Genomic DNA, 26,583 nt, shown 5'->3' on the forward strand with positions numbered 1-26,583 from the left:
CCTTAAAATACTGTAGAAATTTGCAAATTCTCCCTGAGAACGAGGCCACCACGTAACTCGCAGTTAAAGTGTACAGAAAATTGTCTCCATTTATCAGGTATGTGTCAACCTTCAGTTGTAAAATAGGCACTTACTGTGGCTCCGCCCACCGCTGCCCAAACCGGAAGTTTAGCTGTTGTTGTCACACTGGAAGAAAATGGCTGCTGCTCCGACTTTTTTTCAATGAAGACACTGATATTTCAATTTCATTTCGTTTTCTGGCATTGGAGCTACAGTCGACCGCTATGCAATCTAGAAGGCAAGTCCATCCTGTTCGTTGAGATTGACGTCGCTTTATCGGTTTGTGTCTCAGACGACGTAACATCATTAGCGTAGCTAGTAACTTACAGCTTGCCCACTAGGAACGGGCTAGCATGCTAACGTTAGCCATGTTAGCCTCAACGGTCAGGCATCAACGAGCTTGTTGCTATTCAGCCACTCTCTTGACTGGGCTCACAGTCATGAGAGTTTACTAACCTGAGCTACGCAGTTTGATCGACTCTAAGACATAGTGTGCATTTATTTATTTTGCTGGAGCATTTGAAATATAACCAACGGATGAAACAACTTAGATTAAACAGTTTCGCTCTTCAGTCTTCTTAGCTGTTTGTGTGTGGCATCTGATTGAGTGCCAGCCAGGCTATTTGGCATCGGTACTGTCTTAATAATCTGCCAGCCACACCGAGTTTATCTGTGTTAATTTATCTGTCTGCGTTTGTTTGGCCGTGCTTCGTGCAATACGTCTGCGGTGTTGCTGTGCAGGGTGTGAATGGTCACTCTAAGAAGGTGACAGTGTGGGGCAGAAAGGACAGCATCGTCTACCGTCACTCGCCTTGCAGCTGGCGGTGGACCACAATGGTAAGTTTCATCTCTTTCAGGTCATTTATCTCTATATATTCAGTGGACATCCACAGTGATGTTTTATACCAGATAAACCTTCACCAGGACTTGCACAGCTTGATCTATTCTTTACCAGTTTGGGAGTTCCCATTGTGACTGATCTGTTTCATCTTGCTCTTATTCCCCAAAGCAACAAGTTTTGGAATATGCATTGGATCGAGCCGAGGTAAAAGTCGTTATTTCAGTTTTCTGTTTTTGTATAAAAGATAAATTAATAGCTTGTACTCACATGTATCCCTGTGCACCCATTACATGCACTATGCACTGTCCATGTTAGTCAGGCACCATCTGTCCCATCATTCATTTAAACAGCGTATTATCTGTTATTCAGTACATTGTTGAAAGTGCTCGACAACGACCAACCAAAAGAAGAATTTCATCCGGCGGGAGGAAGAGTTTGTATCAGAAGCTCTATGAGCTGTACATGGAGGAATGTGAGAAAGAGCCAGTGTTGAAGGTTTGTATTATGCAACCTGACTCTCAGTTATGACTAGGTAATTACGGGAATGCATTAAAACCTTGTTCATTCCAATCTGTAGAAAACGAGTGGGGGAAAATGTGATTTTTGGAACATTAAATTGTGTTGATAATGATTTCTAAACATGCATGCACAGGTCAATTGCATGAAAGTGTTTCAAGTGCATAAAAGTAAAGAATAAAAGTAAGAGAAGCAAGAAGTTATATATAAGCGATTGAACAATTTTCCAGCACTGCATTTTTTACAGCATGTCTTTTTCTAATATATTTGTACATTAGCAAATGCATGTCATATATTTAATTTTATAAAACAAAACAATGGCAATGCCTTGTCTGTTCAGTTGTCTTTTAGAAAAGCATAGTAAACCACTACCTAACAGCTTTAACTCAAGGTAAATGGAGGTGGAGAGAAATAATAACATACTTTTCTCACATAGAGTTGGCATGGTCATAAATGTGTGAGATTTTTGTTGCTAATATGGAGGATTTGTCTCTTATGTGTGTTTTTGTTTGTTGTCTTTCTGAAGAATTTGAGGAGAAATGTGAATCTACTGGAGAAGCTGGTATCTCAGGAGTCTGTATCATGTCTGGTGGTCAACCTATACCCTGGGAATGAAGGATATTCTTTAATGCTCAGGGGCAAAAATGGATCTGGTAAGAGAAGACAATTCAACAAATACATAAGTCTATCCAGTTGTGTGTTTCTAATTTGTGTACCACAATTGTTTCATCTGTAACATTCATGTTTGTTTTGCTTTCTAGATTCTGAAACCATCCGTCTGCCATATGAAGAAGGAGAACTGCTGGAGTACCTGGATGCTGAGGAGTTGCCTCCTATTCTGGTGGATCTGTTGGAGAAATCACAGGTGTGTATGCGTTTATGCACATATACAAATGTATAAATGTGGATAAATCATTTAGTCGATGTTTTGATTTGCAATGATTTGAATGTGAGGTTACAGTAATGCAGGTATTGTGAAGCATACTCAAAGGCTTCACACATGTTTCATATTTATGTCTTAAATGTATAAAGAGACCAAGGCTATGCAGGGTTTCTATTCTTTATATCTTAGAATAGTTTCTTATTGCTTTTTGCTTAGTAATCTATTCTCCCTTTTTGTACTCTCTGTTGGTTGATGTCTGCCATGTGCTATATGTCTCAGGTGAACATCTTCCACTGTGGCTGTGTAATAGTAGAGGTGAGAGACTACAGGCAGTCTGGTAATACCAAGATGCCAACCTATCAGAGCAGACACATCCTGCTGCGGCCAACCATGCAGGTAAACCAATGGAATACATGGGAAAACCTATCTCACACATAGGCCAAAACAAATACTCCAATACTATTTGAGCAAGTATGATTATGACCTGGAATGAGTGAAAAAAGTATTAACTTACAGTTGATCTTTAACTTAAAAATGCTGACTTGTCCTTTTGCCCTGCAGACTCTGATCTGTGATGTCCATGCCATGACCAGTGACCACCACAAGTGGACACAGGTAAGATGTCACATTCACTATCTCAATGAGAAACAAAATAATTAATCCTGCTTCATCTGACACCTCACTGTCTTGATTTGCCCTTTCTTTGTCCCAGTAATTGACACATGTTCTCATTCAACACAGCCTGAAACATTTTGTTGTATCTAGTCATTTACAGTATACCTAAATATCGTATTTTTTTGCAGCAAATTCTAATTATATTGAATGTTTTTAGTAAGTATTAATTTTTATTCCAGTGAAATACATCTACATTGCCTTAGCTAGTAAAATGTACTTGACCATAATAGTATGCAGTCCTCCCCTGTGTGTCTTAAGTCCGTTTAGCATCAGCACATTTTCTGTAGCCTCTGTTTTCCTCTGCTTTAGGATGACAAATTACAGCTGGAGAGTCAGCTGATTTTGGCCACAGCTGAACCTCTGTGCCTGGACCCCTCCATTTCTGTCACCTGCACAGCCAACCGCCTGCTCTACAACAAACAGAAAATGAGCACTCGCTCCATGAAACGGTACTGAATGCACTCACGCACTCTCCAGGGTTGAATTCAGTCATGCCAGGAAAGTAATGCTCATGCATGAATGTTTTTCTTTTTGAAATGGAAGACGTGAAAATCAAAGCTCTGTGATTGTGAAAAGAAAAAGTTAGCGAATGAAGCAACGGCCTTGATCATTTTAAGACACATAGCTTTGTGCATCGTAGGTGTTTCAAGAGGCACTCTCGAGCTGCACTGAACAGGCAGCAGGAGCTGTCCCATCTGCCCATGCCACCACAGCTACGACTCTACGATTACCTACAGAGGAGGAAGGAGAGGAAACCTGCTCCTGTCATAGACCTGAAGATCTCAAAGATCGGAAACGTAAGTTGTCAAATAGTGGGTGTGTTGACAAGCATGTATACATTGTTTATATAAGCAGACAAATATGAAGTAGACTGAGGCTATTTACTATTTGGTAGATCTCCTCCCACATGATGAAAATTGTTTACCTATTTGTCCACCCACCTGTCTTTCTATCACGACACTAATCACAGTGAAATGACACTTGAGGAAATGTTCCTTCCCACGATTGTGTTCAGCCATGTTATAATGTATTCTAATTTCCCTAAGGGAGTCACTAAAATAATAGGTGAAAACAAGCTGATGTTTCAGTTCTGCCTCTTTTCTGATTATTGTTGAGAAAAATCTCTTAACCTACTTCAGCACAGGTCAGTGCTGTCATAGCACTCTCTCGCGTGTTTTTGCTCATACCTCCTTTTTGTTTTTCTCTGCTGCTGTCGTCCTGGCTTCACGGCTGTCATCACTTGCAGTGTGTTGACATGTGGAAGCAGAGCAACTGCCAACTAACTGTACCGAAGGAAATTGATGTAAGTAGCTCAATGCTCCTCTACAATGCTTAAACACTTGAGCCAACACCACTTAAAACCTATTCAACTCATAGTCTGGCAGTTATAATATAGTGCATAACAAGCCAAATGGATTTGTTTGTGTTTTGCTCTAGGTGGAAAAGTATGCTGTGGTTGAGAAATCTCTGCAGTTGGAAGATTCTCAGCCCACTACTGTGATCTGGCCTGCTGAGGTAAGTGTGACAGCAGCATTAACACTCTCTGAGGATGCAGATCAATGATGGCTGTTAGCTATTAGTAATAAGTAGGGAGTAGTTGTGTTTAATTGTGTAATGCTTCATAGGAAACAAAGTAAAATGGGACTTTATTGTCCCTCTGCATTGTGCAAAATTACCACACAGCCTCTTGGTTTTGTACTCAGAAATACTTTTACTTAGTGTAAACAATGAGAAAATGTGTGAACTCAGGAAAGATATCTCCCAAGTGGGTGAATAACCTTAAACTGATTCCTTTTTGATAAACCACAAAACTGCACTAAATGTGAAGCAGTTCTGAATTTCACACATGCCTCTACTATTCTGGAAAAAAAAAGACCATACTAGACTGCAGTTAGACCGTGTTATTTTTTCTGTCCATAAATGGTGCTGGACTCTTGTTGACATATTTCCAACATACTTCATCCCTTATGAAAGTCAATGAGACGAAGGGTAATATTTTCTGGGTATTTGGCCATAAAACAGGTGGTGCTATGCACAGACAAGGTCACAAGGCAAGGCCAGTTGCTAAAGCGAACATTTATGTTTGTGACTGCACATTAAACGATAGTTCGCCTTTCTCTTTGCAGTTACAATTCACCCTTGCCTCTCTTTTTCCTTCCTCCTTTGCCTTTAAAAAATGTCTTTAATGTTAGATAGAGTCAAAATATTCATGGAAACCAAGTCAGGAATACTTTTTCCAACATCTGTCATGCTGTCTGCTCAGTCACCACAGTCTTTTTAGACATTGCCACAGTTCTATGACATTTCTCTCACCACAGGAACCAAAAACAGGTTTTTGCCCGTTAAGCAGAAAAAACATGACACCACTGAGCTTTATTTTGCATGTCATACAAACCTCTTTCATTCAGCTGTCTTTGTCCACTTTGTTTACACAGGAAGTTGTAGATGACTACACGTTTGAGTGTGAGGTGGGGGGCCAAGCCCAGAGGACCAAGGTGTCTATCTTCCAGGCAATGGGAGACCCGCTGGTGTATGGGAAGATCTACTGTGCTAAAGAACCAAAAGCAGAGGACGAGAGCACAGACCTAAAGCTCATACATCCCCCGTAAGGACAGTCTGTGAGACAAATTCAGTGTGCATGTCTGAAATTGAAATGCCACTCTGAATTCACTCGTCTTCGTCTCTTTTGTCTCATTCACAGCTTCCTCATAGGCTCAAAGATAGATGCAGACCGGTGAGTCACCATGTTTGCTTTTGTTGAGAATCTAATCCTGTCAAATACAGTTTTTAGGGATATATTGTTGGAGAACATGGTATAAATTTTGTGTTACGTCTGTTGCATAGGTTTCTTACTCAGTACAAAGGAGTGTATGAAAGAGATGTGAAGTGTCAGGTCAAGATGTCCCATAACTCAGGCAGCGTGGGACAGGGGCCTCCCTCCCCTAGCAAAGATGAGGTAAGTACTGCCTTGCTGGGATGTAAGAGTTCGTGGTTGCTCCGGGATTATGGAATTTACTCAAACTTTTGAATAGAGGTTCAACTTTGCTGCAACTAATTCAGCTGACATGGGGGGGCTTCATCTTACCTTATCTGATAGCTTTTTTGTTGATGAAACAAAGATTAGAATTTTCCTTCATGAATTTAACTTTTAGGGTAAAAACCATTATGTTTTTGAAGTATATTGAGCCCAGTGAGCACTCTGAGTTAAGGACTGACTGTGCTGTTGTGATTTGCAATCAGCATTGGTGAGAAAATTACTTTTGTGTTACTGTCGTGATGCACTGTGGCTAACAAACTGCTTTAAATGCCATCTGCAGGGTGATGGTATTTCTCCACTGGTCCAGACGTCTGTTTTGGGAAAAGGGGTGAAGCACCGACCCCCTCCCATCAAACTGCCTTCAGGATCAGGCAGCAGCTCCTCAGGTACATCTGCTACTTCTGACAAAGATAAAGCACAAACGTGTGGTGGCTGTACATGATTCCTGAGAACAGTGTGGTAGAAACTATACAGAAAGAAAGGAAAAAGGGGTAAATAGCTTCATTTGTGTAAAAATCTCCCTGTTTCTATCTGTGTTACTCTTTTCACCCAAAAGAAATTGAAAGAACCAAATTCACACCCTTTCTCGTGGGGTTAGTTGAAATGAAATCTGGAAATTGTAGAAAATCATAAACCAAAGTAGACATGACAGGTTGTTGGGAAAAGGGTGCAAACAAGCCTTAAATGGCAACAAAAAAACTTATGGACTGCATCAAACATAATAGTTTGATTAACTCTAGCAGCACATTAAGTGTCAGAGGTGGATTTTTCCTTTCATGGGTAGCATTAAGGGTGCTGGGTGATACTGAGGTCAGGTACAGAGGAAGGACTGACCCCACTACACCTCTGGTCAAGGTAAGGCTCAAGTCCAGGAGAAAACCGTATTGTCCAATCTTTGTTGTTTCAGTTTGGTGTGAAGCACAAAATGCACAAATGCCAACTTAGACAAGACTATAAACTTCTTAAATATGAAGTTATACAGTTATATGGTTATAAATATTATTATATTCCATGTGCCTCCTAACCAGGGTGGATCCAGATCTATTCAATACTCCCTGTTTGTTATTATGAAAAAGGTGCAGTAAATATCTCACTCCTCTTTTTTCATCAGGTAATCCATATAGTTCACAAACCACCAGTGGTCTACTCAAGTGCCCTACGCCCCCTCCAGCCAAAAGCCAGTCTCTAAACAGGAAGCACTCTATGGAGCTGGGCCAGGTGGGCCTGCTGTCGCCTGCCTCCCTCTCCCCTATGGGCTCCACACAGAGTGAGTCCTGCCGAGTCTGTCTAACTGTTGGGCTGCTTGCTTTCATCAGTCACAGTTGTGAGAATAAGTTGTACTGGAACGTCTTACATCAGCTCTCTTTAAGCCTCCCAAGTTTCCAGATCTGGAAATATTTCGACAAATTATGAAAAATGAACTTGACAAGGTTCCAGGTCAGCACAAAAAAAAAAGCATAAAACTACTGAGACGTATCCAAAACTTGACAAGCACACGGAATATTGCATCAATACAAGCACTTTTTCATATAGTATTATGTATTCTGACTAAAACTAGCTGCTATGCAAATTGACAGAAAAGGGGGTGAAGTTTAGGCATGACAAGAGCCACATAATTTAGATTAAACTTTTCAGCTGTTATTCAGGAAGATTAGCTTCCATTTAGCCAAGTAGCCGTTGTTTTAAATTTGCAGTGCCAAAACAATTAATCATCTAGTCAAGCACTGAATTGACAGAATGAGTGTATAATTTAGTCATGTTAAGCTCTTCCTTACAAAACTTTATAGGTGTTACCTGCTGAAAAGTACCTCTCGCGCTCTATTTCTCCTCTTTTTAATTGTTGTGTCTGTTTTGACCCATTTAAGGATCGGGGACCCCCAAGCCATCCACCCCCACACCCACCAACACGCCATGCTCGACCCCACACCCCGTCGATTCCCTCTCTGCTCCTCTCTCGGTGACCCCTACCCCATCAGACCCTCCTATGGTTCAGAGCCAGTCGCAGCCTGCCCTCCTCACACCCTTCACCCAGCAGCAACTGGCTCTAAGCCAGCCCCTGCCCGTCATGACCATTCCCCTGCCCACCATGGGTACGTCCATTACCACGGGAACCACCTCGTCGCAGGTCATGGCCAACCCGGCAGGGCTCAATTTCATCAACGTGGTCAGCTCCGTCTGGTAAGAAAATACATCTCATCAACACTGTCACTTGCTGGTCGCTGTCACTATTCATGACAATCCTGTACTGTTTGTGTAGCAGTCCTCAGACTTTGATGAGTGGCTCCAACCCCATGCTGGGTCCAGGCCTTAACCTGAGTGGAATCCTGCCACCTGGAGGGCTGATGCCCACCATGCAGTCAGCAGCACAGACTGGTAAGAGATTTCAATCCCATGTCCCCTTACTGAATGTATTACTATAATCGGTTATGAGCAGTCAGTCTCCATATGACCAGACTAGAGACTACCCTCCAAATGAACTCCCCATGTTCTTTTGCATCCAACCTACTGACATGTCCTTGAGCATAATAGTGAATTCCAACTCAAGGACATTTTGAAAGCATAGAACACACAATAGCTGCTCCATGAATCAAACAAGTGATTTTATATTAAAGAGACTTTATTCTTTTAGTCCTGTATAACAAACATCAGAAGGCTTTACAGCCCCTCAACAACATTTTCAGACCCAGCTCAACCTCTCGATGGAAAACTCTTCCAAAAAATCTTATTATGTAAAGAGAAAAATTGGAAGAAGCAATTGAAAGAGAGATCCACCTTCCTTGACTGGCTGGGTGTGCAACAGGAGTGGTAGGTGTAAAAAAGACATTTACAGAAAATGAACAGTAAGTTGTAATAATAAATGGAAACATGAGAGGTTTACAATGTACAGTAGTTTTAATAAAGTCCAGTACTAATGTATGTTCAAACCTAGTGGGTTTAATGAAAAGAAATAAGTTAATTTAGAAAGTGTCTGTTTGTCTGTACTATTCTGTCTGCTGAACGTAACTCTGACTTGTGTTCCAGGGAGTCCTTTTGGCCTGAACAGCAGTGCTGGGTTGAGACCATTGAACCTACTGCAGGTATGACTCTGCACCAGTCTGTAACACTGTTAGTAGCATGCACTGGGTATTTGTTTGACATAGTGACTGTCCTGATCCTGCACCTATGTTACCACACCTGGAATAGCGTTGAGCTGTGTGTGAATCAACTGCACAGCTCAATTTCCTCACACTTCCTTTTCTTGCACCTCACTGCATATGCCATGTAGTGAACACCGTTTATCAAGTCGTTCTAGTCTATATTCTGATAGTGGTCGTGGTCTAGTTACCCTGTGTTGTTTGATTGCTTTGTTAATTCTCCCGTTTCCCTCTGCTCTTGTCCCTTTTTGCTTATATGTGCATCATTCCTTTCCCTTTGCCTGTCCTCTCTCCATCTCCGACCCTTCCTTCATCCTCATCCTCATCTCCCTGTCTGTTACTCTCCCACTGTGTGTGTGTGTGTGTGTGTGTGTGTGTGTGTGTGTGTGTGTGTGTTTTTACATCTCCAGATCCCCACTGGTCCTCTCATCTTTAACTCTCTGCAGCAGCAGCAACTGTCTCAGTTCTCCCCTCAGCAGAGTCAGTCAGCCACCTCCAGCCCTCAACAGCAGGGGGAGACGGTGAGACACACAGTCACATTTGCATGCACAATGCAAAAGAACCATATTAATATTATTTGATGATTCCTTCATTCAGTAGTTGGGACAGCAACAATGGGATATTGCATATTGTGTTGGATTAAATCGGGTATTAATAATGTTTAGAAAGATTTATAGTGTCCATGTTTGCACATATGTAAACTAGGTAACACAATATAGCAAAATAGAAACTTAACGATGTGTCCAGAGGAATACATCTTGGAAATATCTGACCACATTTCCAAAGTGTTGGGAGTTCACAAAAGCACAGCAATTTATTTCATAGAGAGACCAAAAAATATGTAATTACCTGGACTCTGTATACCTGTTTGTCAACAAAACTGAGCAACCTAGCTTGGTTAGAGCATTGATAAGCCTAGGACCACTGTGACAGAACCAAAGTCAGTCAACACAGACTTTCATTACAGACTTAACAAAACTGGGCTCTATGGCAGAGTGGCCAGAAGTCCAAAAGCAGACTTTAGCCACAATGGAAAATTACTTCACAACTGCTGCGAGACGCTCTTTGTCATACAAGAGCAAGTTTGAACAAATCTGCAAGGAATAATGGGAGAAATGCCCTGAATCAGTGCTGAAGTGATACTAACATATTCAAGAAAACGCTGAGAAGCTGTAACCACTGCCGAACACCTCATAACCAACTAATGACTGGACCTGCTGTTCAGGACCCTCTGATGAGAACTAGCAAAATCAGTATCATCTTTTAAAACATCTTTTCAAAACTTTGTTTTGACAATGTCATTTGTCTTTTTACTTTTTTTGATTTTGTGCTTATCTCTTACTTTTCTCTTTTACTTTTTTCTGAACAATGTTTCAGCAGTTTCTTGCTTTGTAAAGTCCAAAAAGATAGTGGTGTGCTCAGGGTAGGTAAAAAGGTTTGAAATAAAAAAAGTTATGTGCTCGCACATATAGGAGCAGGAGCAATGTGGAAGTTATAATTTAAAGGTTTTTTTTATATCTTTTTTATATCTTTGTAGATTTTGTAACTTTCTTTTGAGAAGTGCTATAAAAATACAGTGTTGAACATTGTGGTGAGGCACTGCATACATTACTGCTAAAGTCTTTGCAGTCCAAAGATTTTGTGATGGCAGTGAACCAGTGTGGGTGGCATTCGTGTGTGATGACCTCACTGTCTTGTGTTACCTTTGACTTTCTTTGCAGGGTGACCAGGGGTCAGATCAAAGTTTAGGAAACCAGCAAACAGCAGTCATCAACCTGGGAGTCGGCGGCTTTATGTCTCCACAGGCCGCAGGTATAACCCACATACATACAGACAGACATACAAATACACATTAAACCCACACAGATTTCTCCAAAACATTTCTCTTTGTTCAGTCCCATAACCTGTTTCAAAACAAATTGACACCATGCCACTAACTAGTACTAATAAGACAAGATTTACTAATGTATTCATTATTGTAATTACTGCACATTAGAACTCATAGTCTGTAACTAAACATGATCATTTTACTGTAGTTAGCCATTGTTCCTCTCAATGGAGCATGTAACAACTGTCTTCCACTTCTTCTCTGCTACATTCTCTTTTTTTATTATGCCTCTGCGTCGTGGCTGGAGGCATTATGTTTTCGGGTTGTCCGTCCGTCCCATTCTCGTGTAGCAATAGGAATTTCTTCAAATTGGCACAAACGTCCACTTGGACACAAGGAAGAGCAAGACAAGAATTTGGTGGTCAAAGGTCAAGGTCACTGTGACCTCACAAAACCCATTTTTGGCCATAACAAGAATTGATGACCATATTTCACAGTTGGTGACACTTTTGACTCATAGGTCAAGGTCACTGTGACCTCAAAATGACCTTAACAAACATGTTTTTGGCCATAACTCAAGAATCGATGCGGTAATTATGACAAAATTTCACACAGATGTTTAATGATGAAGTGATGACATTTTTTACCCAAAAGGTCAAAGGTCAACTTAACTGTGACATCATAATGTCCTGGAAAAACACTTTTTTGCCATTATTCAACACCATAACTCAGGAACAGAAAGGGAGATTGTGACCATATTTCATAGTTGGGCAGACACTGAACAGGTGACACTTTTGACTCAGAGGTTGAAGGTCATTGTGACCTCAAAATAGGTTTTTAGCCATAATTTAAGAATGAATTGGGCCATTCCAGATTTCACACACATGTTGACTGGGAACGACACAATGAGTAAACAATAACTAGCACAGTACAGGCTTTCCTCCATCTCGTCCATTCTGCCTTTCACTTCTGCCTCATTCTGAATTTCGAGTGTCATCGGAATCACATGACTGCAAACAACGTATTGGAGCGCACCTAGCTAATCACGATCCTGTGAGTGAGTTTCACTTACAGCTCATAGAGAGGCTTCGCATCTAACAATGCCAGGAGAAAACAAAAGCACCGCATTTTGTGTAGCTATACTCTAATCAGTTCAACAATGTATATTTACTGGAATCATACATATGTATCATCAATATAGTGATAACTTCCAGTTATCCAACAAATACACTTTATACCTTTTTTATTCAGTTCCTTCCAAGTATTTATTACATATATTATGAGTCTGGACAGACATGGATGTAAACTGCAACTTGAATGGTTGGCAGAGGCAAACAATCGCGGGGCGGTAATTCTAGTTTTTCCTCTGTTGTTTTTTGCCCCCACCCTTATTTCTTTCCCTCCTGCGCTGTCTTCCTGTCCTCCTTCTGAACCTGCCCTGCTCACTCACGCCTTTCCACCCCATCTTTGCTATTTGCCCATAATCCACTTAAAAATGCTCATGCACACGGTCATTTACCTGTGCTGTTGGCCTCCCTGCAATGTTCCCTCTTTTTGTCTTCTCTCTTTAATTTCATCTCTTTGCTTGTGTGTGGTTATGCACCACTGAAACCACTCATCAATGTCCCCCTTTTGCCTGTATGTGCATTTTCTCTCTTCATACTTTACTCCATTCCTTCTTCTGCTTCCCTCTCTCTTGCCGTCACATCCTTCCCTCTGGGGCTTCCTCTCTCCCTCCTACCCCCTTAGTGCTGTCCCAGTTGGGCTGTGGGCTGGACGGGTCTGGGCCCCCGCTGCCTTCTCCAAGGCTTCAGCAGCAGCACCAGCCACAGATCCAAGTAATACAGCAACTTTAACATCTATATACACATATACATGTTTGAAGGACACTGATACTAGATTCATCAGCCAACTCTCCATGCCTTTATTTAGCAGGCAGGTATGTGTTGTGCTACACTATAAACTGACAGGGAATTAGATAAATTAACTTTATACTCTGTGTTAAAATCTAAAAAAGACAATAATTTCTTCATCTTTCTTTACACATAAGTTTAGCATTTTCATCAGACCTGGGTAAAATTTAAATGGATTTTACTTACAACCATGTAAGGCTAATGAAAATATATTTTAGTGTAAATCTTCACTGTTTTATTAAAATTTGCTTTTTATATTCAGTAAAAAAATATCTTAAACATTAACTAAATAACTCTTTATACTTTTTTTTTTTTTTTTTTTTTTTTTTACTTCTAATGAATAGTTGTAGTTAAACTCTTTCACCCCAGATCTGATTTCCATCAAAAGCCTTGTGGAATAATTTTTTTCACTGTTGTAGATCCACACCATTCACTCCATCTTGTGTGTGTATGTTTGGTTAATATGTTGTTTGACAAAGCTCACAGCAGTCCCAGTACTTCCAGCAACCCACACACCAGAGCTTGTGGCACTTCCAATGGCAGCAACTAACAGCGTGTCGAACTGGGAGGCATGTTCTTACAAAGCATTTAGCTACAGGATCTGAAATATTGTCATGGGGTACATACTGTTGAAATGTTGCTGACTGCATCATGACAGGTTAGAGATGATAGGCTGTTACACTGTAAGCATGAATGGTAAGGTGTTAAAAGTTTTTTTTTGCCCAGTTGAAGTTGCTGACTTACTCCAAGCAGAAAGCACGGTTGCTAAGCTGCATGTCTGTTTCTGCAAGGACCACAGCCAATAATTTGTGTCTCCAGAACGCCACTGGTGCTGCTTGACTGTATCCTGCCTCACTCCCCAACACACCCCAACCTGCCCCGAATCTGTATCTCTTCCTTCTTCTCCCTCCCCTCTGCAACCCATTAACCACTCTTCTGTGTTTCTCCGCACACTCCTCCTGTATGTCGTACCAGGCTTTAGCTCAGCTTCACTAACCCATGCCACTTATAGACATTATATGACACAAAGCATTCTGCTGGTAATCTAAGATATAATTTGATTCCAGTTTCAGTGAGAGAGGCTGCTCAACACTGGTGCCAGTGTTAACCATGCAGATGCTTACACATACCTTTAGGTCCACTGACAAAAACATGCTTTATGTTGCTTGTAGTAACGCACTGATATTTTTTGTTTCTCATCTTCCTTCTGCACTGGACAGTTGCAATTCTTGCAGCACCAAATGCAGCAGCAGCAAATGGCTATGGGAGCAGCAGCTCCTCAGGGGGGAGCGCCACGGCAACATACCGCCAGCCAACCAAGAAGTAAGAGGAAGAGGAGCATGCCACAGCCCCTCCCTAAGTCATGACGGACTAAAATTACACTAAAAAAATCCTTCCCCCAGCTACACAAGGACGTGAATGATCCATACTGTGCTCTTTGTCTGCCTCACTGTGGAGACTGCAGACAAAAAAAAGACTTTTTGTCCTTTGTGTGTGTCTTTTTCTAGCTGACAAATTTGTATGTAATGGTTGTCAGATGTTTTGGAGAACCAAAACTGTGTCCACCATAGAGGATGGGGTTTTTAGAACAGGGAGCCCTACACTCAAAGACCCTTAGTGATATTTTTAGTGATGAAACAGAAAAAGATGGTTCTAGTAGGTAGCGGGCAGGAAGACTTTTCTCTATTGGGGGGGGCCCGTGGATCGATAGGATCATGAATGCTCAGAGGATTCCTCATGAACCTGCCTCTGCTCGGTTGACCCCGGTAGAAACTGCCCTTTAAGCACGGATCCCGGCTGAGCTTATTGACACCAAATCCTCCATATAACCATTACATGTGAAAATGCAAATCTGATCTTGGAGTAGTGCCTGGGGGCAGCTCTCTACCTCTGTCTGTTGGAAGTCTTTCTTCTGTTAGCCATCTCGGCACAGGGCTCAACTGGGGACTCAAGATCAACATGCAAGACGGTGTACCTGCTTTTGTACAGCACATTTTGAAAAGGCATTTCCTTTTAATGAGTTCAGGAGCCATGAGCGTATTCTTACGAAACATCAACTGAGTGTGTTAGTGTGTGTGAGACATTTCTGGACACTGAGAAATAATTTTTTAAGCAGTCTTTGTCAGCAGTTTTATTGTTATTAAAAAAAGAATATATATTGACAGTGGAAAATACAGCTTTTAGATAAAAAAAAAAGTGTTGTCTGAGGCTCTTTATTTTGTTGTCTTCACACTATGTATGACTTTGTCAATCAGTTTCTGGATCTCTCTCTGTCGCGCTGTTGCTCTGTTGATACACTCCTGCAGCTTCTCTCCTGACAGTGACGTCCCACCTGAGCCATAGGGAAAGATTGTTAGCAGTGTTGTTTGCTTTGTTTTTTACTTTCCATTCAACCTCAGAACAGTTTTTATGATTTGTTTTGATGCCCACGTTCTGCAGGAGATCCGTTCAGGCATGTTTGTCAGTTTTACAGTTGTAACTGGGATGCAGTCTTCATTCTTCTAGTGGGTGGACTTGACGTTGGCAGTATAGGTAGACTTTGTCTCACTTTACTCATCACACACAACTCAAAGCTAGGTTTATGCAAAATGTATGATGCCAACACTGAAGTTTCAGTTGAGGTTAAACATCAGTAATATTCTGCTGTGAAACAACAAAATGGCTAACAATACCAACAACAAAAAACTCCAAACTTAAATTTCATTACAAATACATCACACAGTTTAAAGGTGCAAGTGAAGACAGAAGATGCATGACCACACACTGCTACCTCCAAAACTCTGAAGTCTTTGGTGTGTGACTTATATGTGCCATTTACTTCATATGAATCTCCATAGAAATTCCAATAGCCTTTAATGGAAAGAGATAGTGGTGGGAATCTAGTCTATAAAAAGGTTTTCAATACATTTAATAATTTTAAAAAGTAAAAAAAAATACATTCTACTACCTGCTTGACTTTGGCTTTTTAACCTGTATTGGCTGCTATTTAATCTCAGATTTAGACTTTTTTTCATATTCTTTTACTAAAAATACTGCTGAAATGCATAATAAATCCTATGATTAACTGGACTAATTGTAGAAATTGAAATACAACCTTTGTATTTTTAAACAAAAAAATTGGAGGGTCGATCAGCTTCTTCAGCCCAGGATTTTTGACAATGGGGAGTTCCTAAAGAGTTTTCCTTTGTGTAATCAATAAGAAATTCGATTCACACAGAGTATTTGCTACACAGGGAATCATTACAGACTGTTTCTAACCTGGTTTGTGTACAGAGCAGAGTCGATCTTCCTCATCTGTCACCACGGTGAGTTGAGCAGTCGACAGACTCTCCTCCTCAGCTGTGGGGTCTACGATCAGTATGGAGCTGCACAGAGAGCAGGCTAAGATTACAAAAGATGCACCTCACACTTATGATCACAGAATATTGTTATTATCCTGGCTAGACAAACTTACTCATCGAAGACACAAAAAGAAGCACCAACTGGATGTTTGTGAATATGTAGCCGTCGTCTCTTTTCTAAATTCACCTCTGGTGTACATGCCTCTGTGCTGATGGTGACCTCTGGGAGTTGTGCTGTGGGGAGCAGGGTAACTGTTAGTTAATATACTAATAAAAAGCATCTTACAATACAGAGATAGATCTCTTTGTGGCCAAGGCCATGAAGAATTAGTTCACTAAAAGCAGGAGGCAGGATAGTTGTGTGCATGAGACTGAGTATGTGCTTGAACAATACTGCAATAGACAAAAATACTACATATACAGTGAAACGCTTAAAAACAAATAATTGTATGTTTTGTCATTTCAGTTACAGTGAACTCTATTGCTACCAGTTTTTTTTTTTGTTTTTTTACAGCACATACTGTTCTTCAGGGCAGCCAGCAGGGCAATGATACAAGCATCCAACACGTTCCCATCATAGTCGAGACACATCATGTCACAGTAGAGCACCCAGCAGAGCTACAACCAGAATCAGCAGAATCAGAACCAATGACCCAACATTTACAACAATCACAATCTAACAGCACCAGTGTATGCGCATGATTCCTGATTTACCTTTCCTCTATCAATGCACAAGTCCTCTGTTTGTATCACTTCAGAGCTGCAACACCCATATAAAGAAAAACTTTGATTAGTAACAGCATTGGCAGGCATTAAGAGGTTAACACACATCTGAAGGTGCTGTGAAATGAAAACTAAAAAACGTGTATTAAAGTCTGTCACACCTTTCGATTACATCAGCGATGAACTGGCTGGCAGCCTGCGCCTGTTCTCCTGGTGGGCCCGGCCGAAACCGAGAAGAACACAGAGGCGGCAGGTCCACGTTGGGCACTAACAAGGATGAAAAGTGCTGCAGTCAGTGGCAGTTTGTTTGTTTGGATCCCCATTAACTGCTGTATCACAGTTTTGGGCAATGTAATCTGCCTACGACATACAGTTATAAGGAAGTATAAGTAATATTACTAGTTTCAATATCTAATCAAGGTGAGTCACACAAGGTGAAAATGAGATTTTCACATCTACTATATTTTCATAAAATATTAAATACAATAATCCAGACGTATATACCTGAGAAAACATGGTATAAATTGCCAGCTATTAAACCAACTCATTTTAAGGAATAAAATGCCAATTTGACAGTGTAAATGCAAATATGTCCAAAGAAAAAGTTACTGAATATCTGATATTTAAATCACGTGAAGTTACATACTAAAATAAAGGAATAAGAAGGAATAAGGGGCATATCCACCTGGTGTACCTTGCTTTAAAACACTTGACACCTACATGGTACTTACCAATGTAACCTTTCCCAGGTGCCTCAACTGTAGGGTTTGTCAGCTCCTGCAGATGAAGAAACACAAGAAATCAGTGGACATTTGTTTACCTGGTCCAAGTTCATTGAAATAAGGTTTTTAACTGCTGTGTTCATGATCATTTACCGCTTTGATCCCACAGATGACCGTGGTGTTTCCAACCTTCACCAGGGCTGAGCCATCTGCAGTGGATATGGACCCTGAACAGAGCAGTCAGACAGAGAAAATGAGCCCATGTAGACACAGTAATATATATATATATATATATATAGTTATACTGTATATCAGCACTGTGTCTCACCTATGTTCAGTGTTGTGGGTCTGAATTCCGACAGCTCCCGTCCATCAGGTCGACAGTTTTCTTTCTGAAAAGGGGACAAGTTTGAATGTTAGATGATTATATTTATATTCTGACACTGACATGAGTAATAAACAGGAAATCATAACCAGTCACTCAGCAGAACAAGCGTGTGTCAACTGTGTGCTGAATGTGGACAACTGTTGTGTGTTTTCATTACTGACCAGAAAGCTCCTGTGGTACTCCAGAGGCTCAGCAGTCCTGGAGTGTACAAGTTTACAAAGAAGGAAGGAGGGGGTAAGTAGTTATTGGCTTACAGAGACTGAAACTAATAAATAACGTTACATTTATCAGAAGTGACAGAACTGCTTATTCGCCTATAATTCAGAATTCGGTTACGTAACAGTGAGAACAAGGCAGTGAGAAAATCCTCATTAAATTGGCTAGTTACTGCTTCTGTTGTGCACTAGCTAACTATTCGGCAGTCAGAATTTCGTAAACTAAATATATCCACTAGCCTACAGCATCGATGAGCAGCACAGGACACAACTCTTTAGCAGGTCTGAATGAAGTGCGCTGTTTAAGGTTTGCCATGCGGATCCTTTATTTTTCTAAAAGCAGTCAATGATGAGATATAATCTAGCGCTACTGATAAATTGATTTCATAGCTGAGAATACAACACATAAAAAGTATTGGTTTCGGTGTAATAGCTACAGTTTAATCAGTCTTACTTGAACCCAGCCGCCATGATGTTTTGATTGACCACGTGGGTTTGGGGTACGTACTACGGTAGCCGGTAGGCGTAAATACGCCGGGGATCAAATGCGATTTTGATTTAAATATACTCCCACTTCAAAATCCAATTTCCACATGCAGGCTCTTTTATTTTGGTTTCTTATTTACAAACATTTTTCTCTCCTTTTTCAAAATAATTGATTTCACACAGTATAAATATCAAGTTTAAGAATTAATCAATTTTGTACTACTACAAAAAAAAAAATTCCTGGTATCCCAATTCCTGACACACTGAATACTTAGGCAAATGTAGTATTCCAGAACCTGCCCAAGAATACATGATGCGATACCATCAGCTTTTATACGGCTTCTGCAATTGGCAATGTATGCATTTAATATATAATATATATGCATACAGTAAATATACTGTATGTGAATCTTTTTTGGATTGATGTGGAACATGTATTTGAAATGCTGTGTGCAATTTACATTCAACTACAAAAAGAGACGTATTATTCTTTTTATCAAGTAAAATGATATTTTTTACCCATATGTAAATAGTCTTAAAGAAAACCAAGCACATCCCTCCTTGTTTATCCTCTGTGATTTGAATGGCTTTGTAAACACATTAGAACATTAGAAAACACTGAAAAACTAATATATTTATTATGAAATTGAAATGAAATATTTTTGTCCGTTTTCCCAGGAGGTTGTACAAGCTTTATTATCTTGATTATTAATTGTAATAACAGTCAAAAATAATGTGTAATGTGTATGTGTAGTTTCTTACTTGTATCATTGATTTAAGTGCCAGTAAAATTGAATATGCTCTGAGGTGTTTCAAAATAATTAGGATAAAGCAGTTATGGAGAAGGCGTATGCCAGTGCTGTTGTGGATCTGACTGATGAACATGCGACAATATAATACTGCATTCTGGTGTGAAAATCATTGTATGTTTCATCTAAGGTTTTATAAGTTGTCTCGGTTTTCCTATACTTCTTAGCCTGTATAATATGAAGGAGACTTAACACTATTAATTTCAAACCCCTCTTTTATCATTTTCATCAACTGATCAGAGTTCTTGCAGTTATTCCCACCTCTGGCCACTAGATGGCAGTGTGTTTGTCACTGCTGGCTGTCACGGGGCTGCTCGGTGTTCTCTTGCCTCCTCAAAATGATGATGTGTCGAGAAAATTGTCACTTCCGCGTCGCCGTTGTGTTCAGTTGTGATTGGAAGTGGAGTTCACTGAACTGCCCACATAGTAATGGAAATATAAGGGCTGTTATTTAGTGCTTCCACCTTCTAAACAATCTCGTAAGCTTGTATTTTCTTGTATATCCTGGGAAGTCAGAATACCGGCTGCGAAGCACGAAGCAAGACAAAGAGAAAGCAAGCTAGCTTTTTAGCTAGCTACTTTGACTGGTGGTCTGTCAGTGGCTGCAGGGTAACTCAAGGAAAATGGATTTCCTCTGTGAAATAGTTCAAGCCTTGGTCGCATTGGCAGCTCTAGGTTTCATTGTGGTAAGTAGTTATAAAGTTGAGTTGATATTGTGTTGGCAGAGATCTGTTGTAGCTTGTTTTAACTAGTGTTTGGTATGCTAGTGTGAAGCAAAAACTTATTTTGCACCCAGTGATTGACAGTATCTGTGACAGTGTGGATTTCCTTCTCTGTGTACCTTTTCCATGTGAGAAGTCCTTGAGCAATGTATTATGTTTAGGCCAGTTGTGAACTTTTAGCCTTATTTCTCCTGTACCTTCCCCTGATTTTATGAGTTTAGTTTTTCTTTCTGCGTTTGTTTATAAACACTAAAATTAAGCTGTTAATCCTGAGGACGTCATGACTTAAATGCTTAAAAGCAGCAGTAAGAGTATCCACTGAAAGGCGGAAAACAATATTCTCAAAAGTAGTAAAGCCTAGCATAATTTACATAATGAAAGAAAGACAAACATTTGATTTGATTCTGTATTACAGCAACATATACATAACACACTTGCCTAAAAAAGAAAAGATGAAAAACAAAAACACATCCATCCATCCATCACACAATCCAACATATGACATGCAAAGACAGCAAATGAAATAAATGAAGAAAAACAAACCATAAATAGTGTCACAGCCCAGGCTCTGGAGCTAGACAAAGAGGGAGACTGCACAAGATTTAAAGTAGCCTAATTTAAACAATATCTTATTTAAAACTAAGACAAAAACAAAGTAATAGATAAATCTGAAGTCTGTAAGTCAGTGGTGATTGCAATGTTAAATGCATGTGTGGTGTTGTATAGGCAAAACAAAAAGGAGAATCAAACCAAAGGGTAGATGATGAGGAGGAGTCAGCCTAAATAACCTAGGTCCAGCCTGTCCAGGTGCAAGACATGGGGTTAGATGGCTCCGCCCATCTCTACCTGCAGGAACCTGCAAAGGGAAAAAAGCACAAGACAGCAGGAGGCGCACTGACAGAGTCAGACAGTAGCATGCAACAAAAAGAAGGTGTACTGTATAAAATTGAAGAATGAAAACACTAAAAGTTGATAAGACTTATTTCTGGCCTTCCCCAAATCATGCTAACAACAAAGACTGCTGTGCCTCTGCTACATTACAGACTTTGGTGGAAGTTCTGACATGCAGATTTAGTTATCATTATTACACATTATATAAATAGTACATGTTCTAAAATATTAAATACTTTTACACAGCTCTCATCTATTCATTTCGTTTAAAAAAAAAAAAGAAGAAGAAAAATGTTTTTACACCTGGGTTTAAATACTCTAAAAAGTACCCGATAGCAAGAGCAATAAGAGCGCCATTCTCATATTTCTCCCATTTCAGGTGCTCGTAATAGCACACGTCACTGCCGGGATGGTGAACCTGACCCGCCATGAGCAGGAGAAATACTTCCTCACCGCCACAGGAGAGAAGAAGCTTTTCCCCAGCCTGCATGATCCCCATTCCAGGCAGCTCTCTGTAGTGATCCCGGCCTACAATGAGGAGCTCCGAAGTGAGTGATGGGGGTGTACACCCAGGTTTCTGTCAGGAACTTCTGCACAGTAATTTCTGTAGTGGGTGACCTGATGAAGTCCCATCATTGTGCCGTTTTGCTTGAATGCAGACACAGCAGACTATAAAAAGTAATAACCTAGTTGGGAAATAGCTATGTAATTGCAGTACACTGCACATTTACAGGATACATATAGACTGTATAGGATAGGGTACATTACAAGTCTGTGGTTTAAGGACCTAATATTTGTTTGCTGCTTCAAAATTCCTCCAGCTTAAAGCCAATAAATGCACAGTTTGTGTTGAATGACAAATTGTGCACCAATAACTGACTAGTAAAGCATTCAGTTACCATCCAGATTGGTGTAGTTTAAATCCCATAATCCTGTTCTCTCAGGCTTCATGTCACTGTGCACCTGCAGTAGGTTATAGGTGCTAATAGTTGTTTTGGCTGTGTGTCATTAGTGCCTGTGATGTTGGATGAAGCTATGGACTACTTGGAAAACAGACAGGTAAGTGCTCAGCCTCATATGGGCGGTGTTAAACTAAATCTTAATCATAAAAGGGACACAATTAAAAGAGTCTATTTTGAATCAATGATCTACAAAGAGAAGCAGTTTTATCATCCTCTGAAAGGCATGGTTGTCTCGACTAAGAGAGTTCTTATTGCTGGATCAGTTATTTTCAAAGGGGCCAGTAGGTGGCAGCATTCAACTTAAAAAGTGCCTGTTGTGAAACAGATCCCTCATGTTATTTTCTTACTGCAGAAACTGGACTCCTCTTTTACCTATGAGGTCATTGTGGTTGATGATGGCAGCAAAGACAAAACCACAGAGGTGATCATTTTAAACCTTTTTTTGGAATATGAAGAGTTCTATTTTTGCTCTGCTCACTTTTGCTTAGCTGAACATTTCAAAGTGACACCAATAGAGCTTTGAATTGTTAGTGAACACTGTTGTGATGTCCTGCCAGGTTGCTTTGCGGTATACTAGGAAGTACAGTGCAGATAAAGTGCGGGTCCTGACGCTGGTGAAGAATAGGGGGAAAGGAGGAGCTGTGCGGATGGTGAGACTGTAGATGTCAAACTACAGTATGTCTGAATGCAGCACAAAAGCAACAGAACTGAATTGAATTGTTTTTCTGTCTCTGTCTCACTTAAAGGGAACTCTGAGCTCCAGAGGGAAAGTCATTCTGATGGCAGACGCTGACGGAGCCACAAAGTTTTCTGACATTGACAAAGTGGAGGCTGGACTTAATGACCTCAACCCTAAACCGGTGTGGCGGCGCTCAGTTGTTGTTGTTCTGTCTCACATACATGTATGAATAATAGGCAGTTAGTGTGTGGCCATCCTAAACATGCCTCTGTCTGTACATTTAGGAGAACATGGCAATTTCCTGTGGTTCCAGAGCTCACCTGGAGAAAGACTCGGTGGCTCAGGTAAGTGTCTGTTTGTCTTTTTTGTCTGCTTGGAGACCAGAGTATTGTAGTCTATATCCGTCTAACCATTAAATAACCACTCTTGTGTCTCTGCCACAGCGATCTGTGTTTCGTACATTCCTTATGTATGGATTTCACTTCCTGGTGTGGTTCCTATGTGTGAGAGGGATCAAGGACACGCAGTGCGGCTTCAAGCTTTTCACACGTGAGGCTGCGATCAAGACCTTCTCTTCTCTCCACGTAGAGCGATGGTAAGGACTCGCACTCCACCATGGACACTTTATTACGTAGCGTAATGATGCAATGGGCTGTCATGTGCCTGTGTGTTAAAAGAGTAAACCTGCTGAGCTGTTCGGCTGGATCTTTGGAAAAAAATATTGTTTTATAACAACAAATCTGTCACTTATTTTGCAATCACTGAAGCATTTGTCCGTATGATGACACCGTCTTGTAATAAAATATATACAGTGGTGTGAAAAGGTGTTTGCCCCCTTCCTGATTTCTTATTTTTTTGCATGTTTGTTACACTTAAATGTTTCAGATCATCAAACAAATTTAAATATTAGTCAAACATAACACAAGTAAACAACAAAATGCAGTTTTTAAATGAAGGTTGTTATTATTAAAGAGAAAACAAAATCCAAACCTACATGGCCGTGTGTGAAATAGTGATTGCCCCCTGAATCTAATAACTGGTTGGGGGCAAACACTTTTTCACATCACTGTAAATAAGATTGGCTTGCCTAAATATTTGCCAACATTTGATTTAAGTCAGGAACTATCTATCTATCAAAAAATTAGCTAACAGTACAACAAATCTGACCAGACATTTGATGCTAGTTTTCATTCCGTGACCAGTTTTAAATACTCAGTGGTATGGACACAATTAAGTCAGTACCAAAAAACTACTGATGTTCCATACCCAGCCCGTGTGACTCCACCACTTTTTTTTAAAGCTGCAAAAAAACAGAGTTTTAATGCAACTGTTGTGGACTTTTATCTTTCTTCTCACAGGGCTTTTGATGTGGAGCTCCTGTATATTGCCCAGTGTTTTAAAATCCCCATAGCAGAGGTGGCGGTCAACTGGACTGAAATAGAAGGTAGGTTTTTCATGGAATATGTGGACATGTGTCTTCCCACTGTGCCACCTATCTGTAGTTCTATAAATATATCTGTTGAGTGTGTTTGCAAGTTTGTGATTGGCTGATTCTTATTTATTTTTTATTTATTCTGGTTATTCTTTATTTTCATTGTAACATTTTGTTAGAAAATGCATAGTGTGGGTGTTTCTAGCCGTTCATCTTTGAACTCTTCCAGTTTTGTTCTATTTTGCTTGATTTAGTTTGTCTGTTTTGACTGACAAATTTACTGTATGAGTGTTGCTTTCCTGTCGATGCTTCGCTCAATTTATAAAACATTTTCAGCTACTTACCTAAGCCTACTTAGTACTGCTGTGATGAAGTCTTTTCTGATGGAATTATTGCATGGCCTATCAGCAGTAAATGTCAACAAACTGTCATATTTCCATCACTTGAGAATAAAGTGCCTGTGCGTTTGCTCTGCCAGGGTCCAAGCTGGTCCCGTTTTGGAGCTGGCTGCAGATGGGACTAGACCTGATTTTCATTCGCCTGCGCTACATAACCGGAGCCTGGACGCTGCAGTCAAAACACAAGACTGACTAGCCAATCAGACAAGCCCTGGTATCATAAAGACAGCCTATGATAGGGCCATCAAACCTTTGGATGAGGTGGGATTAACAACTGTGTCCATCAGTCACTGTAATCAAGAACAAAGAACAAAGTACAGCACATCACATCCTTTTCCTTTCCAGACGTCATTTGATGTGAAATAATGACGCAGTGGCAAGTTCTTCAAGGTCCTGCCTATTTTATTTTATTTTTTATCCGGATTTGGGCTTGTGATGGCCACTGTTAGACGCACACTTCTGTTGCCACGGCTTACAGAATGTCTGTATGACTGATCCGTGTACTAAGTTACTTAATGTTTATTTTGTCATCTGTAAGTGAGAAAGACTTGTAGTGAAATGTGGAGGATCTGTGAATCTGTGTGTCATGATTCTGACAGGTAAAATGAATGTTATATGAGATTTTCAAAAGGCAGGGGTTGTATTTTGGAGGAAACAGGGCCATGGGTTGATGGGCTGGATGACTTGAATCAAAATAAAAAAATGTCAATGATTTGATTATCATTATTAACCTACTAATTACAGCTGCAACAATTTTTAATTAAAAAGAATTATTGATTAATTAGTCGAAATCAAGTAGTTGATCAACAGAAATATAAGTAATTTTTCAAGCAAAAATGCCAAACATTTGCTGATTCCAGGTTCTCAAATGTAAAAACTTTCTGTTTTTTTTTTTTTTTTTTGGTCTTAAGTTGCTGTTTAATGACTTGATTGGATCAAACAAAACATTTGAGCTCTAGGATATTGTAATGGGCTGTTTTCTGATATTTTATAGACCATACAGTTAATCAAGAAAATTATCGTAAGATTAGTTAATAATGAAATTAATTGTTAGTTGCAGTCCCGCAACAGTACAAAAACAACAGCAAACAGAAGTGCTTAACAAGAGGAAGAAAAAAGATAATTTATAACGATAGAGAAAATGTGATGTAAAAACAGTAAGGTAAAGGGCACAAACCACAAAACATAAACTTATCAAATCAAAAAGCCAAAGACAACTAATGGTTTTTAAAAAGTGCACTAATATGGCTTCTCTGAGACTGTGGGGGGCTGTTTTTGAGGGTCGAGGAGCAACAACAGCAAAAGCAATCGAATATAATGTGACAGGAACCCAATAGAGACAAGCTTAAACTGGTGTACTGTGTGATCTACATTTTGTATTTGTTAAAAGCCTCGCTGCATAGTTTTGGACCAGTTAAAGCTGAGCTAGAGAATATCTGCTGGGAAGATCTTACTTCTTTTCCCAAATCTTTAAGCTGAAGGAGTTACTTGCAATGTTACTTGTCTGTTTTTTGTTTTTTAAAAAAAAGCAGGACTGAGCAAGTGATTTCTCACAGAGCTCAAAATTTGCATTAGAATCGGGCGTAATCCAAAGAGTTTTTACACTGTGTTTAACATAGTTAAGTTGTATTATAGGAGTATTCTGTAATAGTATAGTAGCGTTATATAGTATTCTGATCTTCTACCAGTCAGCTTCCTGTCTCTTTGCATCACACACAAAGCCTCACCCTGCTAATGTAATTTTTCATAAAGTGCTTGATATCTTGCTGCAAAATTTAACAGATGCACTTATGCATCTTAACACACAGGGCGCACAGGGTGACTGTGCATGACTGCTTCCATCTTAGGTTCCCATATTGGGGACCAGGGTCTCTGTCAGGCATCCTTAAGAGCAAACTATGCTCAGGAAAATATAAATATTATTACTA

The 26,583-nt window shown here is 40.0% G+C and overlaps 3 protein-coding genes across 7 annotated transcripts; 2 read left to right on the forward strand and 1 right to left on the reverse strand.

Moving 5' to 3' along the window:
- Positions 1 to 180: 180 nt before the first annotated feature.
- Positions 181 to 15,017, forward strand: supt20 (SPT20 homolog, SAGA complex component). 3 transcript variants are annotated; one of them, XM_044222315.1, is made up of 24 exons: positions 181 to 298; positions 802 to 897; positions 1,070 to 1,105; positions 1,271 to 1,396; positions 1,944 to 2,070; positions 2,179 to 2,282; positions 2,580 to 2,696; positions 2,862 to 2,915; positions 3,285 to 3,424; positions 3,616 to 3,772; positions 4,222 to 4,278; positions 4,413 to 4,490; positions 5,411 to 5,580; positions 5,677 to 5,709; positions 5,820 to 5,931; positions 6,293 to 6,398; positions 7,124 to 7,279; positions 7,878 to 8,190; positions 8,273 to 8,385; positions 9,034 to 9,089; positions 9,557 to 9,667; positions 10,868 to 10,958; positions 12,724 to 12,812; positions 14,108 to 15,017. In XM_044222315.1, exons 2-24 carry the CDS (start codon positions 895 to 897, stop codon positions 14,252 to 14,254), a joined length of 2,496 nt encoding a protein of 831 aa, XP_044078250.1. In that variant the 5' UTR covers positions 181 to 298; positions 802 to 894; the 3' UTR covers positions 14,255 to 15,017. The 3 variants fall into 3 exon arrangements, with proteins under 3 accessions (XP_044078250.1, XP_044078248.1, XP_044078251.1); XM_044222313.1 differs by having other exon boundaries at positions 182 to 298; positions 8,270 to 8,385; XM_044222316.1 differs by lacking the exon at positions 12,724 to 12,812 and having other exon boundaries at positions 183 to 298; positions 8,270 to 8,385.
- On the reverse strand, positions 15,004 to 18,818 carry exosc8 (exosome component 8). Its single transcript, XM_044222320.1, has 11 exons — positions 18,731 to 18,818; positions 18,223 to 18,259; positions 18,002 to 18,065; positions 17,827 to 17,900; positions 17,683 to 17,728; positions 17,113 to 17,218; positions 16,943 to 16,988; positions 16,750 to 16,846; positions 16,342 to 16,462; positions 16,146 to 16,252; positions 15,004 to 15,219 (listed from the first exon to the last, which is right to left on the reverse strand). Exons 1-11 carry the CDS (start codon positions 18,745 to 18,747, stop codon positions 15,101 to 15,103), a joined length of 834 nt encoding a protein of 277 aa, XP_044078255.1. The 5' UTR covers positions 18,748 to 18,818; the 3' UTR covers positions 15,004 to 15,100.
- Positions 18,107 to 25,367, forward strand: alg5 (ALG5 dolichyl-phosphate beta-glucosyltransferase). 3 transcript variants are annotated; one of them, XM_044222317.1, is made up of 10 exons: positions 18,107 to 18,295; positions 21,564 to 21,732; positions 22,197 to 22,243; positions 22,499 to 22,567; positions 22,704 to 22,796; positions 22,893 to 23,006; positions 23,110 to 23,169; positions 23,269 to 23,420; positions 24,184 to 24,269; positions 24,736 to 25,367. In XM_044222317.1, the coding sequence occupies exons 1-10, from the start codon at positions 18,122 to 18,124 to the stop codon at positions 24,849 to 24,851; spliced, it is 1,080 nt and encodes a 359-aa protein (XP_044078252.1). In that variant the 5' UTR covers positions 18,107 to 18,121; the 3' UTR covers positions 24,852 to 25,367. The 3 variants fall into 3 exon arrangements, with proteins under 3 accessions (XP_044078252.1, XP_044078254.1, XP_044078253.1); XM_044222318.1 differs by lacking the exon at positions 18,107 to 18,295 and adding an exon at positions 19,929 to 20,257; XM_044222319.1 differs by lacking the exons at positions 22,499 to 22,567; positions 22,704 to 22,796.
- Positions 25,368 to 26,583: the final 1,216 nt, after the last annotated feature.

This window comes from Siniperca chuatsi, linkage group LG14, assembly GCF_020085105.1.
Source record: "Siniperca chuatsi isolate FFG_IHB_CAS linkage group LG14, ASM2008510v1, whole genome shotgun sequence".
NCBI lineage: Eukaryota > Metazoa > Chordata > Actinopteri > Centrarchiformes > Sinipercidae > Siniperca > Siniperca chuatsi.